The sequence below is a fragment of the Xenopus tropicalis genome, chromosome 8 (assembly GCF_000004195.4).
Source record: "Xenopus tropicalis strain Nigerian chromosome 8, UCB_Xtro_10.0, whole genome shotgun sequence".
Classification (NCBI taxonomy): domain Eukaryota; kingdom Metazoa; phylum Chordata; class Amphibia; order Anura; family Pipidae; genus Xenopus; species Xenopus tropicalis.
In genome coordinates this window covers 107,015,158-107,033,985 of record NC_030684.2, presented here as the reverse complement: position 1 = coordinate 107,033,985, position 18,828 = coordinate 107,015,158, and the positions used below count along the sequence as shown (strand labels likewise).

General features: G+C 41.4%; 1 protein-coding gene across 7 annotated transcripts in view; it reads left to right on the top strand.

The window, feature by feature from the left end:
• The first annotated feature begins 10,968 nt into the window (after nucleotides 1-10,968).
• Nucleotides 10,969-18,828, top strand: part of pcnx1 (pecanex 1) — a 68,636-nt gene continuing 60,776 nt past the window's right edge. For 5 of the 7 annotated variants that reach the window (XM_004917255.4, XM_004917253.4, XM_004917252.4 and 2 more), the window contains exon 1: nucleotides 10,969-11,397. In XM_004917255.4, coding sequence (XP_004917312.2) covers nucleotides 11,245-11,397 — 153 coding nt within the window. In that variant the 5' untranslated portion in view covers nucleotides 10,969-11,244. The remainder of the gene's footprint in view (nucleotides 11,398-18,828) is intronic. The other 2 variants (XM_012969001.3, XM_012969000.3) reach the window with 1 other exon arrangement.

Below are 18,828 nucleotides of genomic sequence, written 5' to 3'. Positions count from 1 at the left end.
GTATTTTCAGTTGGCCAGCTGTAGGGAGCTGCCTGATTAGGCTGCAGGTGAGCAGCAAATAAAAGGACTGTAGAGTTGGAGATTGATTCTTGACTCAGAAGGTCACTCTCAGAGCGGGGCACAGGGCATTAAGGTTTCCTGCCTGTGTAAGGAACTCCCAGAGGAGCTGGGGGTGCCTCCTGCCACTGCAAGGAGCAGAGGGAGTCGTGACCAGACGGATGAGAGCTGAGAGGAGTCAGCAAGGCTTAAGGTGAAGCTTGAGTGTGGAAGTAAGCCTGGAAGGTGAGAACCCTGAAGGAGGGACATATCACAACCCTGAACTGTTTATGAACTGTCTTAAGCTTTATGTTGGGAAGAATTTGTCCTAAATAAACCTGTGTTTTGCCTGAAGACGTGGTGTCCCTGTCTCTATGCTCCAGATCCTCTGCATGCCTGCCTACCATTGCTAATTCCCCCCAAATTACATGTACAGACAGTCAGCATGTCGCAGGTGGGAATGAAGGATACAGTCAAAAGCCTTATCTGGGTTTAAATTAAGTAGGATAGTCTGGGAATGGTTTTTAGTCAATTCTGACAGAATAGCTGCTAATGCCAAATGGATGGCTTTGACCAGTTGCCTGATACGGGTAAATCCCAGTTGTTCCAGGATTATAATATCTGGTAAAAAATGTTGTAGCCTGTTTGCTAATATCTTGTTAAAGATTTTGTTATCGTGGTTCAGTAAGGAAATATGCCTGTATGATTCCACATTCTCTGGTGGGCTGTCATTTTTATGGATTAGAACTATTTTGGCTTCACTTAAACTATCCTATGTTGTACTATCTTCCAGATGTGAGTTGAAGAGGGAGTGGAGCACTGAAACCTGTTGGCCTTTAAAAATATCAGACCTGGTGTCCTGTTATTGACAAAGGATTTAATGGTAAATCCTATTTCCTCTTTTGATAATGGGGTGGTGAGTAGGTCTCTCTGGGAATGGGTCAGTGTAGGTAGGTCAGCCAAATGTATATACCCCACTCCCTCCATCAAGTCATCTGATGGAGTTTGGTTGTTGAAGTTGTTGGAAATATTTACAGTATTCCTTTATAATATCTGTGGAATTTAGTTTAATGTCTTTGCCTGATCTGATCGATGATATATGGTTCGTCCATTTTACTTTACATGCAGTTGTAGCAAGGAAGTATCCTGATTTATTATCCCAGCGATAAAAGAAGTGTTTGCGATAGTCTAAGTTCCTTTTGTCTTTCAGTAAATAGGGTGTCTACGTCTAGTTTAACTGTTAGGTAAGCCTGTCTGTAAGACTCGGTTACAATCTCTAGAAAAGTTTTGTATTTTGTTGTTAAGATGCTGTTTAGAGTTTTGAATTTTTCTTGGAAGTGTATGTTGAGTTTAGAAACATGCAATAATGTGGCCCCTCATTACTGCCTTAGAGATGGACCAGAATAAAGTGACATTATCTAGGTGCTCTAGGTTATCATCCATCTAGTCAGCCCATTTTTATAAATAGATATGTTTGGAAATTGTCCGAGTCTGACAGATAGGGGGGAAACCTCCATTCAGATTGTGGTTTGGAGGAGGGTAGGGTTATTGTTGTGGAAATCAAAGTGTGATCTGATAGAGTAATGTTGTGGATTTTAGCTTGTTGTAAATTGGCAGCTAGTGACTGGGACAATAAAATATAATCTATGCGTGAAAAGCAGTGGTCTGGGGTAGAGTAAAGTAGCCAACTGTCAATTAGATCAAAATAACATAGTAACATAGTAAGTTAGGTTGAAAAAAGACAAATGTCCATCACGTTCAACCATAATGTCTATATATAACCTGCCTAACTGCTAGTTGATCCAGAGGAAGGCAAAAAAACCCATGTGAAACCTCTCTAATTTGCCGCAGAGGGGAAAAAATTCCTTCCTGACTCAATCGGACCAGTCCCTGGATCAACTTGTACTAAGAGCTGACAAATGGTGACAGGTGAACATGAACATTATGACTGCTGTTTTATTATGTGAGATGACAGTAGCAGTCATATCCTATGTGCCATAGACCTAAAGATGGGTTGTATTTTGGGAATTAATAAACAATTTACTGTAATGTAGCACTCATGTATGGCTGATTTACTAGCATTCATATATATTGCCTTAAAGGAACAGTAACACTAAAAAATGAAAGAGCTTTAAAGTAATAAAAATATAATGCACTGTTGCCCTGCACTGGTAAAACTGGTGCGTTTGCTACAGTAACACTACTATAATTTATATAATAAGCTGCTGTGTAGCCACGGGGGCAGCCATTCAAGCTGGAAAAAAGGAGAAAAGGCACAGGTTACATAGCAGATAACAGATAAGTTCTGTAGAATACAATAGTGTTGTATCTGTTATCTGCTATGTGCCTGTGCCTTTTCTCCTTTGAATGGCTGCCCCCATGGCTACATAGCAGCTTATTTATATAAATTATAGTAGACTTTCTGAAGTAAACACACAACTTTTACCAGTGCAGGGCAGTAGCACATTATATTTTAGTTACTTTTATACACTTTCATTTTTTGGTGTTACTGTTCCTTTAAGACATTTGAGTGAAAACTTTTTTTTTTCTCATTTATATTTTGAGTCTGAGTTTTGAAATTAACTAAATTAACTAAAGGATTTATCAACATGCCCGACAACTAAAAGTGTTTACCTGCTCTAAGGCTGCTGTTTATCATATATTTGTAGCATATTTTCCAGCATTCCCTCAAAACATGGAATCTAGAAAATCTGCAAAACATTTTTGTATACAAAGAAATAGCCATCTCTAAGAAATTTTAATTTAGGACAGAAAGTTTTGTGAATAATTAAAGGCACTCCTTGCACTTACATATAGATATTCTTGGTGCAACTACTTCTTTCCCAGCTCTTCAGGTGCATCACCCCCCTCAAGGCTGCAGCAATGGGGAGGAAATGCTGCATTGTGGATAAAAAAAATGACAAAATTGCACTTTGCAGAATTCCCTCCAGGCCCGGATTTGTGGCAAGGCCACAAAGGCCTGGGCCTAGGGTGGCAGGACTTTAGGGCCAGCATGCAGCACAGTTGCATCTAAATTGGGTCCAAAGCACTGGAGAAGTGCTCCATATCCAACAATGGAAATGTGCAAATGGGCACATATGGGCTTGTATGTGCGCAGCTGCACACACAAGAAGGAGAGGTGGGCTGGCATGACACACAAAGACAGGGGCCTATGGGTGCACATTATGTAAATCCAGGCCTGCTGCCCTCACAAATAATTTCACCAAGGAGTCACCAAGGAGTCCCAATGTCACTGCCACAAGGATGTAGGCTTTTATACACATAAACATCCTCATATTTTACAACAAGGTATACATTTTTTTTTATCATATACAAGTTTCAGAGTCATGTGACAGAAATGATACCACTAAGCACTGATTATAACTGATGACATCAATAAGCACCATTTATAGGATATAATTTACAGGATATTAATGGATCTTATGCAGTATATAGCGGATAATGTTACATAGTTACATAGGACTTAGGACTTCCCATACCAGTCAGTTGAACTAAAGATGAGCACAAGAAAAAAGGGGAAAAAAACACACCAAAGGAATTGCTGGTGTAAGAAAATACCTCCAACCAAGTTGAACTAAAGTAGCAGCTCGGATGAGTAGTGAAACGTCTTCAATAATTACTTAACAAGTCCAGTTGCTTTAGATTTATTTATACTAGATATAGTTACATAGGGTTGAAAAAAGAGTCCATCAAGTTCAAGCCTTCAAAGTAAACCCAGCACACACAAACCTATACTTACCTATCTAAACACTCACATTCATAAACTATATATACAAACATTAATACTAACTGTAGATATTAGTATAACAATAGACTTGGATACTACACTTGTTCAAGAACTCATCCAGGCCCCTCTTAAAGGCATTAACAGAATCTGCCATTACAACATCACTAGGAAGGGCATTCCCCAACCTCACTGACCTCACCCTGAAAAACCACCTACGCTGCTTCAAATGGAAACTCCGTTCCACTAATCTAAAGGTGTGGCCTTTGGTGCGCTGGTCGTTTTTATGGGAAAAAAGAACATTCCCTATCTGTCTTTAATCCCCTCTAATGTACTTGTACAGAGTAATCATGTCCCCTCGCAAGCGCCTTTTTTCCAGAGAAAACAACTCCAACCTCGACAGTCTCACCTCATAGTTTAAATCTTCCATCCCCTTTACCAGTTTAGTTGCATGTCTCTGCCCTCTCTCCAGCTCATTAATATCCTTCTTAAGGACTGGAGCACAAAACTGCACTGCATCCTCAAGGTGAGGCCTTACCAGGGACCTATAAAGTGGCAAAATTATGTTTTCATCCCTTGAGTCTATGCCCTTTTTTTATACAAGACAGCACTTTATTTGCTTTAGTAGCCACAGGATGACACTGCCTGGAATTAGACAACTTGTTATCAACAAAAAACCCCAGATCCTTTTTCCATTAAGGATCCCCCCAACAAACTCCCATTTAGTAGATAACTCTAAATGGCAAAGGACCAAGGACTGACCCCTGGGGTACTCCACTAACAACACTGGCCCAATTAGAAAATGTTCAATTTACCACCACTCTTTGTAATCTATCCTTCAGCCAGTTCTCTATCCAATTACAAATATTATGTTCTAGGCCAATATTCCTCAATTTCATCATTAAAGTGGACCTGTCACCTTAAGAAATAATTTAAAATTTAGTTCTACAATGTTAGTTGAGTAAAATAAACTTCACTTACACTATATAACTATATAAATAATCTAAATCTTGTTTCCTTCAGTCTTGGAATTACACAATCCCAACGAGCAGGCAGGCACCATTTTGTGAACACTGTTATTTTGAGAAGCTTTGCATCATGCCAAAATCTTTTTTTATGTGATTGAATTGAGGGCCAGATGCTCAAACCCATGCACTGGTTCCACAATTAGATGGTAAGGAGGGAGGGGGAAGTGAGTAGTGCAGTGACATCTAGGAAGTGCTGAATGGAAAGTCAAAGCAATTGTAATGCCTAAGGCATAGAGGTGGGGCAAGCAATATATGATTGACAGCTGGGATTTTTAACTGTCTTTATAATGGATATGAATATGTTAATAAAAAAAGGAATTTGGATTCCATGTTTAATTTAAACAAGACTTTTATTATACAGCTTTTTATGTATAGGTGACAGGTCCGCTTTAACCTTCTGTGAGGTACTGTATCAAACGTTTTATCAAAGTCTAAGTAGATGACCTCAACTGCTATTCCAGCATCAATGTTCCTGTACCCTCTACTGTGGAAATCACTGAGGAGTCACCTGACCATTTAAAAGCTGAAAGTAGCAGGCCCCTTAACTACAGAGGGCATTCTGCCATTCCTGCAAAACTTCTGTACTGTGTTTGCCTTTAATGAAAGAGAGTGATCAGCACTGGTGGCCACAGATATAAGGGCACAGCAAGCTACTAATAAGCATTTAGTTACTCTGTAGGCAGTAACAGGGAGGAAGATTAATGATGGACGGATGTGTGGGGTTTGTGGACGCAGGTTAGAATGAGGCTGTGCAAAGGAGTAGGGCAATGCCTTGACATGCAGTTGGGGACAGTGTTAGTGATGGGGGCTGTTGTGGGACAAGCAGTGAGTGGTGGTTGGTTATTGGCTTCTTCTCCAATCTTCGTGGGGGTTAGTAGCAACAGGCAGGTGGAATGGCATGGGTGGGAGCAGGTGGATTTGTGTATGCAAGTTAGTATGCAGTTTAAAACCATGCAGCAACTGTTTTGTTATAAACATGGCGTCATGATGCCACTGTTATAAGGATTTAATTTACAGTTCAGCCCACAGGAAAATGCCAAAACTGTAGACTATGTATATATCTATGTGTTTGTGTGTGTGTAATGTTTTACTTATACAGTATATATATCAGATGTTTTCTGAATGTGGATGAACAAGTTTTACTACTAGGTACTAAATACAACAATTGATCTCAGAACACACCAGATATATCTGTTAGCTAGAAAGACAAATGATACAGAATACATACTTGCTGTGCCTATTTAGTGACATGACAAACTAATGCCTCTATTTTTGGCATGAGTTACACCCATACAAAGCAAATAACCATATATAAAGCAACCTGTCCTAAATACCTTGTAGTGAATCATGCATCCCAACCAGCTTTAATTCCCTAAACTACAAGTTTGGGAAAGTAGGCACATTTTTTGAAAGTCTGAGTGCCACAAAAACATTTTGGGGACCACTGTTCTCTTGGGTCAGTGCACAGGCTGTAATCCCCCAATGCTGGCTGAATAACCCTCATGTAAGGAAAATCCCTCTGTGTACTAGGGATTTGAAACCCCCACTCAGTGAAACTGCATAGTGTCTAATACAAGTGTGAACTATCCATTAGGTGGGGGGCCCTAAGCTCCAGGCACATGCCTACTCTGTGTATTGGATAATCCCTAAATGCTATAGATGATTACTATAGTAATTTTTATAGCTTCTCATTGTGTGTATCCATCTGCTGCTTCAGTCACATATGCATTCATGTCACATCTGTTTGATGCTCTTTCAATAAGTGCAATCAGCCAACAACTATGTACAGATATATTGCATAGCAACTGTGCCATATTTACATGTAAATGTTACACACAGTGTTGTATTTTTAATGTTGAAAGGAAAGTAATGAAATAAAGACACCCAGTTAGATTTTAAGTCACGATGGGTCTTTGTTCTCCCTGATTCATGCCATTCTAACCATTTATTCTGCTTCCAATTTCAGTAGAGGTTGCTCAGTCAAATTAAAGAGATGGGTCTCATTTATAAACACTAAGAATTAATAGCACCAGTGCAGTAGCCCATGATAACAAATCAGCAATTTTCTTTGTGCAGTCGCCTGCAGGAAAAATAAGGAAAGCAAGTCTCTGATTGATTGCCCTGGTTCAAATATGCCCAGCTGACCCAATCCTAAAAATGTATCATAAAATTTGTATAATTAGAATTTGTATAATTTGAACGGGATTAACAAAGGAAAGGGTGTAAGGAAGATCAGGAAAAGACCACAGTAAATATTAATTCCTCAGTTATCTTGGTAACATTCAGCTCACTGTGCCATAGCAGCAATTGGGGAGGGCGGTGATTGTGTGGAGCAGGGCTGTCCAATTGGAGGGCCCGTGGCTCAAATGTGGCCCTTCAAAGGATTTCTATGACCCCAGTCTACTCAAAAGCTCCATAGAGATTATTGTATGACATAATCATTTTAATATAATCCAACCCTTGAACATCCTGCATGAGCAATAGGCCCACTTCATATAATCAGTTGGACAGCACTACTGGTACTGGTAATGTACACAGTATCTTCTTATCCAAGCTTTGATTAGACCAATGCAGGTGTCAGTGGCAGATATGGAACTTAGAAGAGATAATAGCCCAGTGCCAAAGAGGTAACTAGCTGCAGACTAAAAAAGGAATGCCACAAATGCCTTTTAACCTGTATTGGCTTTTCTAAAATGTATCTAGAAATGTAGGTATGAAGAATAATAAGGCATCTGGAGAAGAAGCAATCACAGCAGAGTTTTTAAAGTATGGAGAAGAGAGGCTACACACCACACTCCATCGTTAGTAAACATGCAGTATACAAATACATGCTCATGACCAGAAGGGATGGGCTTGATTAAGTTACAGGACAACAGCTTTGAGAAAATACCTACTTTCAAGTATCTGGGATCCCAGATTACAAAGAGAAACAAAAACCCCTTAAAGATTAAGGGCAGAATTCATGAGGTCAACAGATGCTACTTCAGCATTTAGCACCTGTTGAAGTCACAGCTCTTGGAAGGTCTATAACCAAAGGGCTGATAGGATGCCCAAGAAAGTGATGGCTGTGGAAGATGATTTGAGAACTATGGGGGTACATAATTGGTGTTGGAATGCATTGAATTAGGAAGAGTGGAGAGGCATAGTGTAGCAGGCCAGCGCTCTGCAAGTGCTGTAGTTCCACAGCCTCATATCAGTTAACTATATAATAGTTCCTCTAGGGAATTACCCATTTGAAATATAGGACATCCTTGGTCTATTTAGTCCTTTAATATCTTTTTTAATTAGACCATTTTGAACCAAGATTAAAGTAATCAATATTACTTCTGAGGTTCAGAGCCATTTTTGTTTTATAACAACAGTAACCCCCCCACTTAGCTCATAACAAGGTTACAGATTGGAAAACATTGGTACATCAGTCATTCAACCATAGGTTCAAGAATATCTAGCAAATATGTTTTCACCCAAATTCTGTCAGGGGCTGCATGGCTCTTGCTGGGATAGTAAGGACCAAGGAGATAGCTTGAGTTCAGAAAGTCCAATTTGGGGTATCCAAAGGGTTAAGATGCTTGTAGTCATATCCAGGCAAAAGATCAGAGCAGGCAGTTATCAGCATAGTCAGAATTAAGGCAAGTAGTCAGGAATCTAAAGATCAATTCAAAATATCAATTTAGGAGCACCCTGGAACTTCCAAACGAAAGACCTATATTCGGACATTGAACCTGGGTTTCTGGCATCTTTTTATTTTCAATTTTCACACTGAAACGTGACGCGGTGACATCAGTGGCTCCGTGGTACTTCATAAGGTACTATTGCAGCCATGGACACCCAGCGCCGGATTTTCAATCCAATCGCCCCCATTCGCCCCACCACCAACCCCCCCCCCGTCGCATACTCCCATACAGAGCAGTGAGGAGAGGTCCCCATTGCTCTGCATGGGAGCAAAATTTCCAAAATTTGGTTGCTGTGGGGAGGCATGCTGCCCCTAAATTTATGCCGCCCTAGGCCTCGCCACACATCCGGGCCTGTGGGCACCATCATCTTTAGAAGGAAGTGGAGTGCTCTGCTTTATTCTAAGCAGCAATAAAGTTTTTCTAAAGTTGTGTGAACTTTACACTTGCAGGAAACTGTGCATCTTTGGAAAACTAAGCGACGTGTATGCCTTCCCACTGGTGATTCACTTTATTGCAGGTAGGAAGCGCTTTGGGGAGATTAGTTGCCGACGGTAGCTGAGATTTAACTGCGGCAACTAATCACTCTGTGGGCCATCGCCCTTTAGGCTGTGTCTCCCTTGCCACTGCTCTAGGGTGGCAGTGGATGATAGCATTGTCCAATCAGAAAACAACTCAGCTATCAACTATCATGTTACACTCCTAAAGAAACTGAAGTTTTACATATGGCAAATATCACCTGTCTTGTCTACTGCTTGCTTTGTTGATTTACACACCACCCTGATATGGAATGAAGAAATACTTGAATTTATGAACAAGAAAGAACACATTCAATCATTTAAGTATATATAGATTTTGTCAGTTGCGTAACACTATCAAGTGGGTAGATTAAATGACTGTTTAAGTACAAAAGCACAGTATTCGTCTTTGTTCTTAAGTGATTTTTTAGTCCCTTCTTGTTCAATGCATAAGGTATTGCTAGGTACTAGATTTAAGTGTTGCTATACATGTTTTCCTAATAAGGTTGTCTAAAGAGGTACAGTGACACTGTGGGCATGGTAACTGCCACAGCACCTACATATGGACTTGCAACTGCTGTAAATGGCATAAAGTAAGAACCAAAGTTGGGTGATAATGAAAAGCACAAGTTCAATGTGACAATATGACTGTTATTTACTAACCCTGGGTGGAAGCTAGAGAGGCTTTTCTTTTTTGTCAAACAGGAAAACCTCTGCCAGCACCAGTCTTCACTGAAACTCTTTTAGGGTACTACGGCTTTTTGCGTTATGACTAGGGTCAGAACTAGTGGTAGGCAGAAGAGGAACCTGCCTAGGGCGCACTGATGGGGGGACACCATGCAGGAACCTCTCTTGCCTACCCCTAGCTGCGCTCCCTTCTCTTGCACCCACTGGTTGTCATTACGCGGTGGGGGCAATGACTCCCTCCCCCCGCTTGAAGGAACACACAAGAGGGATGGGGGAGGTGCAGGGGCAAGGTGGCCGACTGGGTTGCATAGGGCGCCCACCCCTGAGCAGGACTGACAGGGAATCTGCACACTACCAAATGACTGAAAACAAAGAACAGATAAGGGTCTCAGCAGTGTAATGAGAGGGGTGCCGGGCCCCCGAAGAAGAATCAGGGACCCGGCCTCCTCCCTCCAAATCCGCTCAGGCTTGTGCCCCTGAGAGCATGTAAATTTTTAGTGTGGCTATAGAGGTAGCAGACTCCACGATCCAGGCCCCCCTGTCCCCCCCACAGGGTCTGCTTCCTCTATAGTAACTCCACTGACTGTCAGGCTGGGCCGGTGCAGAGAAAGGACACAACAATGAACGCATCATAATGTCAAGTGATGATGAGACATGTTGACATGTGCAGACAGAATTGGTGCGCAATACACAGGGTCGGACTGGGCCAGCAGGGCACCGGGAAAAAAACAGAGGGCCCTGTGCCCTACTCCGCTAACTGCGGGCACCTACGCTTCCCCTCCCATCATGGCCACAAGGGGGAAGTGTGGTATACAGGGGGGGAGAAAGAAGGTGTAGCAGCCCCAAAATTATATAACTTATATTTCTATTCAGATCCTCTCATATACAAGACTCTCCACTGGTTGCTAGGGTAATTTGGTCCCTAGGAGTACTATTATATACTTTTATTTGTATCTTTTTATAAAACAGCCCTTTTGAAGTATGAAACAATGGTATTTTAACAAGTCTGTAATTGTCTCTAGTTTAGAGTACTCTGTATGGCAGTCTCCTCAGCTTTAAAAAAAAAAGATTTAAATCAAAAAGATTTAAAGCGACCGTTGCACATAAGAGGTGTACACCAACATGCCACATTACATGTGTAGTTATGAGAACTCCATTCATTATTTCATGTCACTGGCCCTTTAAGACACCCGTGCTAAAGTGACTCTTGGGATTCGCTTTCTGACTAGAGGTAGTAGTAACACTTCACAAACTGCAATGCTACATGCGATCGCTGGGTGGCGCAAAGGACAAGGATTGGGAGCCCCAGCCGCCTGCAAGGAGGCGTTCTAGCATTTACTCTATGGTATCACTTAGGGGAGAGTGAGAGTCGGAGGTATAGGCCGCTAGTCGCTGGAGGACCAGAGCTTCCTCCGTGGGGTGAGAGGAGATAAAATGGCCGCCGAGAGGCCACCCGGGCCTGTCTCCCATCGCCGCGTTCCCATTCTGTTGCGGACGGGCAGGTGAAGAGAGGCCCGGAGGGCTGGTGCGGTGACCCGGTTGGGAAGGTGGAAAGGACCATGGGTTCCCAGACACTGCAAATCCTCCGGCAGGGAGTCTGGGCTTCCATCACCGGAGGCTGGTACTACGACCCCCACCAGAGTACCTTTGTCAATACCCTACACCTCTACATCTGGCTCTTCCTCCTCTGCTTCCCCTTCACCCTCTACATGGTAAGTGCCTCCGCCGCGTCGCAGCCTGTCACTCTCGAACCTGCGGCCCTTGTGCTCTTGTTAAACTACAACTCCCCGTCTCCATGGCGTTTAAGCTAGGCAACAACTGACAGCTGAAAGACCATAGGATGGAATTGTTCCTTTATTGTATCACGGCTTTTGTTTTTATAACGATTTATGTCGGTGTGGGTGTACTGTCTCAGATATAGCACATATTACTCAAGTGGAGCAAGGATGTGCCTATGGGGTTCCTGTTGGCTATTACAAACTCTCAGGGCTGATGTTAGAGTAGTGACCACATTTGTCCTGGGCCCCAACTGTTCTATTGACCCTTGGGGTAGAAGAAGCTGGAAGCACAAAGGCAATATTATGTCATGTGATATGTATATACATCCAAAGGATACAGGTTACAGCCCTCTAGTTATCAGCTGGAGTGTTACTGGCTGGTCAATCCTGATTAATGCAGTTTGCCCTTTTAGCTTTGGCCCTTGTATTACTTGCATTGCCGGCGGCCCCCTATTTTCTAATGCCGGGTTTTCCCTCATTTTGTCTCAGAAATAAGCTTTCTGTTGATCTATATCGAATGTTTAACTCTTAAACGGAATGGCTTTAGATAATCTATGCCCTTTTGATAGCAAGATGCCTGCAAATCCAAGCCTGTACTCTGCTTCTCCATCTCTCACCCACTGGATGAGTTGGTTGCTATACACTTTGGACACCCATTTAATTTATAACCTTGTTTGGGGAAAAGCAACCTATTCTAATAGTATTGTATGGATTAGAAAAACACAATTGGTACGACACACTCACCAGAGTAGACTTTGACTTTGTAAGCAGTATCATTCATAATAGAATAACCCCTAAACTTCCAAGCTACATAAAGTAACAGTTTGGTTTTGGGCAATGAACTGCTTGCATCCAAGCTGATAAAGGCACCTGTGCTACATAACATATAAGAGCTCTGTTCAGACTAATTTTTGAGTAGCTATATCCTGTTTTTTGTCTTGCTTGTCTCATAGTCACTCTCACAGAGGCTACATTAAAACAAGTACTCAGTTGGGGTCATTTATAACACTGATCAGATCTGAACCTGGTCATTAACCCATGACAACCAATCAGATTTTCGCTTTTACTGTTATACCTGCTGCTGGCTAAAAAAAACTAATCACTGATTGTAGGCTATGGGTTAAGGTCCCCATACACCATAAGATCCGCTCGTTTGGCGAAGTCGCCAAGCGAGCAGATCTCCCGATATCCCCCACCTACGGGTGGGCGATATCGGGAGAATTTAGGGTAATTCAATCATTTGGCCCTCGGGCCAAACGATCGAATTATAACGGCAGGTATAGGAAAAGTTGGTCTGGGGACCACATCAACGAGCCAATTCGGTCCCCGATCCGACTAGATTTTCTTACCTGCCCGATCTAGATCTGCCCGATTTCAGGTCAGATATCGGTCGAGCAGGCCCATCGGGAGTGCCCATACACGGCCCGATTAGCTGCCGAATCGGTCCAGTGTTTATAAATGCACATGAGTGACTTTCTGTTAAAAAAGTTAAAAGGGGTATTGGGACTTCACAAAGCATTGTTTTCTCATAGTGCAGCACATATGACCTTTCTTGCCAGATTTATCAAGCCTTGCCACCGACTCCATAAACTGTAACAACTTGATATGTGCGTTGATACAATTCTCAGCTTCTCTAGGTCATAATGCACACTCCCAAACCTGGCATTTTCCTGGTAACTAATGTATTACATTGTAACAGCAGCTTTGTAACAGAGTGGTCGATTCTCTTTCAGGCTTTCACTCCAAGCCCCACTTTGAAGTCGAGCATGTGGTCAGGGCCTTCCTGATATTATAACGAGGTTACTTTCCTCTTCTCTGCAAGGGTACTTTTCATTAGAACCCCATTATACCATCTTTTAGTTTTGCAGTGATCTGTTTGGCTCCCATGGCCCAGTATGGCACAAGGGATTATTAGGAAATTGGAAGAATGTGGTGGTACTCTAATAAAGAGTACCCCGGTACAGTAATTTTTTTTTTTTTTAGCCTATCCCAGTGTAGCACATTCACTTGGGCCTAACAAATTGGTACCCCCTTCTGTTGGTATTTAAAGGAGAAGGAAAGGAAGGATCATGGTGAATGCCAAGTTGTTAGGTGCCCCCAGTGATTCTAGTTACTTACTTTCTACCTCTGATTCTCCTTTTTATAAAATGCCCTTGCCCAAAGCACTTTTCCTCACTGCCATATTGTTTTGAGACCCCAGGCATCTCTTGTGCCATTTGAAGCTGGAATATGCCAAGTATAGAAATCAGCAAAGTTCTTTATTGCCTGTGTTGCACATGTGCTGGCCCAGAACAATATGAGAGCACAGTGCTTGGAAAAATACTGTGAATTTTTTTGAAAGGTCAGGGTAGTCCCTGGGTAGGAAGCATTCAGCATCCCCCAGTGATTCTAACAACTTGGCACCTCGCTGATAATTTTGCCTTTCCGTCTTTAAAGAAAATGTAAACCTTTTAAATAAATAAATTGCTATTATAAGTTTTTTTGCAATTTACTCTTTTTTTGGTTTCAAAATTTCATGATATTAGAATGTCTGAAGAAAGAGATACACGAACAACCCTGCTAACTCTCTGTAGGATTCCCCTATTGCCTCTTATTGCGTTGGCTGAGCAATGCTAATACTTTTTGCTTGCATGATATTTACTATGCTGTGGCAGCCCAATTTTCTACGTTGGCCCCAGGGTGAAGAAGTGTGCCTTGAGGATTTTTATGAGAAATGTTGTAAGCGTTAATATATTAGGGGTAGGGATTCGGTATTTGGTGCTGTCTAATTGCAGCCCTCCAGGGGAAAAAAGGTTTACTTTCGCAAAATGGGGGGGTAACACTAATGTTCTTCTAAACAATTTTGTAAATGTGGCATTTACCTTGATTTTGATTGTATGTTAAGATTCAATACAAACTTTTTCAGTACTTGCTTATGACATAACGATAAAAATATCAGAGAATATTATGCTCAGACTGATTTAATTGAATTCCATGATTAAGTGTAATTCTAAAAAAAATCAAGGTGTTTTGAATCTTATTTGTTGCCTATGAAAAGAAATGTTATAATGTATGCATCTAACAAACAGCATATAGCTTTAATTTTCTGTCCTTTCTGACTCCATCGAAAGGAATGAAGTTGCAGTTGTATGATTAGTCATGGCACAGGAAATGTTGCAACTCTAACAGTTTTACTCTTATGTAGGGGTTCTTAAATTCCTTGACCTCACCTACTGTATTTATGTAATCTTTTCAAATTTGCAGTTAAGGAAATGGGGCAATTTTGAGGATTTTTGTTGCTCCTGTGCTTAACTAGGTCATAAGCTGCCAGTGGCCAAAGTCAAGTCACTCCGTTCATTTAACCACTAGCCAAATAATCAGATCATTTGAGGTGGTGGTGGGGGGACAGGGGGGGAGAATCATATGAAAATCTGTTATTGCAGGCGACATTTCATTGAAAGGCTTTCATTTTAGACTCAAAAATAAGTGCCATGGGCTAGATGTGGCCCCTCAAAGGAAAGGTAAAAACTAAGGAAACTTCATCACAAAGGTCTATGTAAATACAGCCATAAGCACTCACAGAAAAGCTCCACTGAATCCACTATAAAAGAAACTCCTCTCTCGCCCTCACTTCTCCTCCTCCTGCTCCCATCTCTTCTCTCTCCCCCTCCCAACTGTGCTGTAATCTGAGCTACCAGCAGCTAGAGCTGCAGCACAGGAGTTATTGAAACCAAGCTAAAATGGCAGCTGCTATCTTAAACAGAGGTAGCTTCTAGGGCTGTTTACTCGGGTACAGTAAAGCTTTCTGTAGAATAAATAGTGTTCTAGCTTGCACTATTGTGACTAATATATTTGCAATTAAATGCCAAAATGCCTTTTCTTCAAGTAAACTTTATGGTACCATAGACTATTTTGTGTGGCCTAAGACCTTAAATGTGCAGTATGCCCAATATTCAGCCCTCTACATGTAGACTCGCTACAGCACTATTAGTAGAGCTTTGCAGCAAAATGTACAGGTCGATAGGTTAACATGTTTGGCAGTCCCAGCTGTCAAGAACCTGAATTTTCCATGTTCTTCATCACAAATGTAATGTATATTTCTTTCCCACCCTGTATTTTCCCTAGCTCTTTTGCTCACTGAGTGCACTCTACTGTGCTTGTAAGCTTAAAAAAAGTGTTCTTTACATTTCCTTACTTTCAGCTGCATGTTTGCCCATGCACAGGTTAGAAAGACAGTTAGCTTGTTGAATACAACATATGTAAACAAGGAGTTGAAGTTAGCACATGTTGCAAAGCAAAGCAAAATATAATGGAGATGAGAGAACAGAAGCAGGTGGTTCCATTTAGGCTTTTGTTTGCCTCCTGGGTCATCTCTTTGTGTGTGTGTGTGTGTGTGTGTGTGTATACACATCCTGATAAAGGTCCTAGACCTGGACCGAAACGTTGATGTTTTTAATGCAACAATAAATGAATTATAAAGGATGAGGAGTGCGCATTGTCAATTGGAATGTATATATATATATATATATATATATATATATATATATATATATATATATATATATATTCATATATATATATATATATATTCATATTCATATTCAGCACTGAAGGCAGATTTTGATCAGGCGCCTTCTATGGCGCCCGATCAAAATCTTTTAACCTGGCCGATCAGCGAGTCGACCGATATCAGCAGCTTCCTGCGATATCGGTTGACTCGCCGACTTGCCATACGCGCACCGAATATCATACGAAACGGGGTTTCGTACGATATTATCGGTGCGTGTATGGCCAGCTTAACAGACACAAGTAGGCAAATATAAGTGTTGTAGGTCACAGTGGGTGACACTGCAATATAAGTGCTAGTTCCCAGATCAGGTATACATACATATATACACACGCATATGTTTTATTTTATTTTTTTAAATAGTGGAATATCTGCACATGACTATATTAGTTATTTTTGCTGATACTCAACTGTTCGTGTCTGTGCTTGAGCTGTTCCACAGGGTAATGTCATACAGGGAGAATAGTAACCCACAATAAAACTCTGCTGCCGTGGGCAACTAATCTCCCTAAAATGCCTTTCCACCAGCAATAAAGGGAATCACCAGTGGAAAGGCCTATGCATCGCTTTGGTTTTCCAAAGTCTCTCAAAGTTTCCTTCTGCAGGCAGCTTTATGTGACTTCGGAAGAACCGGAGCGATGCATAGGCCTTTCCACTGGTGATACCCTTTATTGCTGGTGGAATATTTATTGGGGAGATTAGTTGCCCGTGGTAGCAGAGATTTATTGCAGGTGACTAATCTTATACTTGGCACAGGTCAATTCATTGGGCTTTAGTTGACAAAGTCTTATGACTAGAGAGCCCTGCAACTCTGGGGTGGTGCACATTCCAGTCCTTGTAGGTCCTTGTTTTGGTAAATGGACTAATCTTAATACGGTGGTCATCTGTGATATGTCATAATGGTTTTGTGATGGCCGCTTTACACTGAGGAAGGGACAATTTAAAATGGGTATGTTGGTTAATTGTATTATCGTGCATATTACAGAGGCTGTATAATGCAAAACAATAAGCAAAAAGCATCAATTGTTTTTGTTTATTGTACTCAACAGATCTACAATTAAAATTGTCTCCACATTATATGGTGCTGCATCTTTTGTCAAAGTCAAAAGGGGGGCAGACTATAAAATGTCTTACGTTTTACTCTGACTTTTTACTTTACCTTATGGTCAGCCTTCTTCTCTCTGCTTTATTTTCACCCTTTTATTTGCTATAATGCTTCTTGGTGCTTTTCCCCCCTTTGTCTGTGTCTCTTTACCTTTAGGGTAAGCTCAGCCTGTCTCTGCCTGAATGAGTAAGCTGCATGGTGATTGTGGCTCTTTAAGGCAGAGACACATTGGTTCAGATATTACTAAACTCTGAAGCACACCCCACCATGAAGACAAGGTGGGTTGTGCTTCAGTGTTTAGTAATATCTGAACCAGTGAATCAAATTGCAGCATTTGAGTGAGTCTGTGACCTAGTTTACTGAGCTGCTACTGCAAAACATAAGAGGCTGGGAAAGAAAAATTAAAAAAAAAAAAAACATTTTTATAAAAACTCTAAAAAACGGTCCTGCTGGGAAAGGTACACAATACGGCGGGCAGCCCAGCACTACCTTAAAGGAGATAACTAAACCCCTGTCGAAACCCAACCCACTCTCAACTGGCCTCCCTCCCTGCTACCTCTCTGCACAGTTTATTCTTTAGAAACGTGTTCCTGCTTGTAAATCTGTTGCATACATGTAGAGATGCACAGCAGAGTTCACAGGTGCTATTTTCTGCCTGTTCACATCCTCTTCATTCATTCCAGTTACAGAGAGCCTTCAGGAGCGCACACAGTTGAGGCTGCTCCCAGACCTAGCTTTAGTTGCATAGTCACATACTACAGCAGGCTCTGTGTTGGCAAAACCAACAAAAGGATCTGAACATGTAGAAGATGGTGCCTGTGAACTCCACTGTGCATCTCTGCCTGTTGGTTTTACAAACAGGAACACATTTTAAAGGGCAAGGAAAGGATTAATTACTGGGGTGAAGCCAATTTGTTAGCCTCCCCCAGTAATTATAATTGCTAATCTCAGACAGTGGGCCAGAGCTCCTCTTTGCTGGAAAATGCAGTGCTCTAAGGTGACATTCCATGCTTCTCCCAAGGGACCCTTGTGGAGTGCAAGATACAGGACAGTAGTTCAAAGTATTTGCTGCAGAGTTTGTCCACCCTGTTTGGACTTTTTTCTTTTTCAAAAATATACATCACTACATATAGTAGTCATGCTATAGAAATGAAGTTATAGATAGTTACATATGTTATTGTTTCCTCATTTCCTGTTTCAGAGGAATGAATAAATTGTTTGCGCAGAACTCATTTATAATTAAAGCACCCATAATATTGTCTAATTTGGTTAGGAAGTCGGGTCGATCAGTCTGTTAATCTATAATACCTTTTGGCAAGTGATAAGTGCAAAGTGAGACCCAGTCTTGCAAGGCATTTGTGCAGTATTCATATCCCTGTTGCCTATAAATAAAATAAAAATGTATAGTGCATAGACTCTTTATCCTATGGTATATAATATCACTGCAATAGAAATTCTAGCTTATTGTTGCTGTGGGGAATAAATGACAAGTGATATTATGGATATTCCCAGAGTGGCTATAATAGAGAAGAGAAAAACAAGACAATCACTGGGCTGTGTCCTATGACCTCACTCATTTTGTGCCTTTGAGTCACCCAAGCAGTATTGCTGCATTTCATATATATGCATGTATATATGCAGGTTTGATAGAGATTGGGCTTTGCCTGATAGTGACCCCAAATGAACTGAGGGCCCTCGGATGAGGCCACTGTAA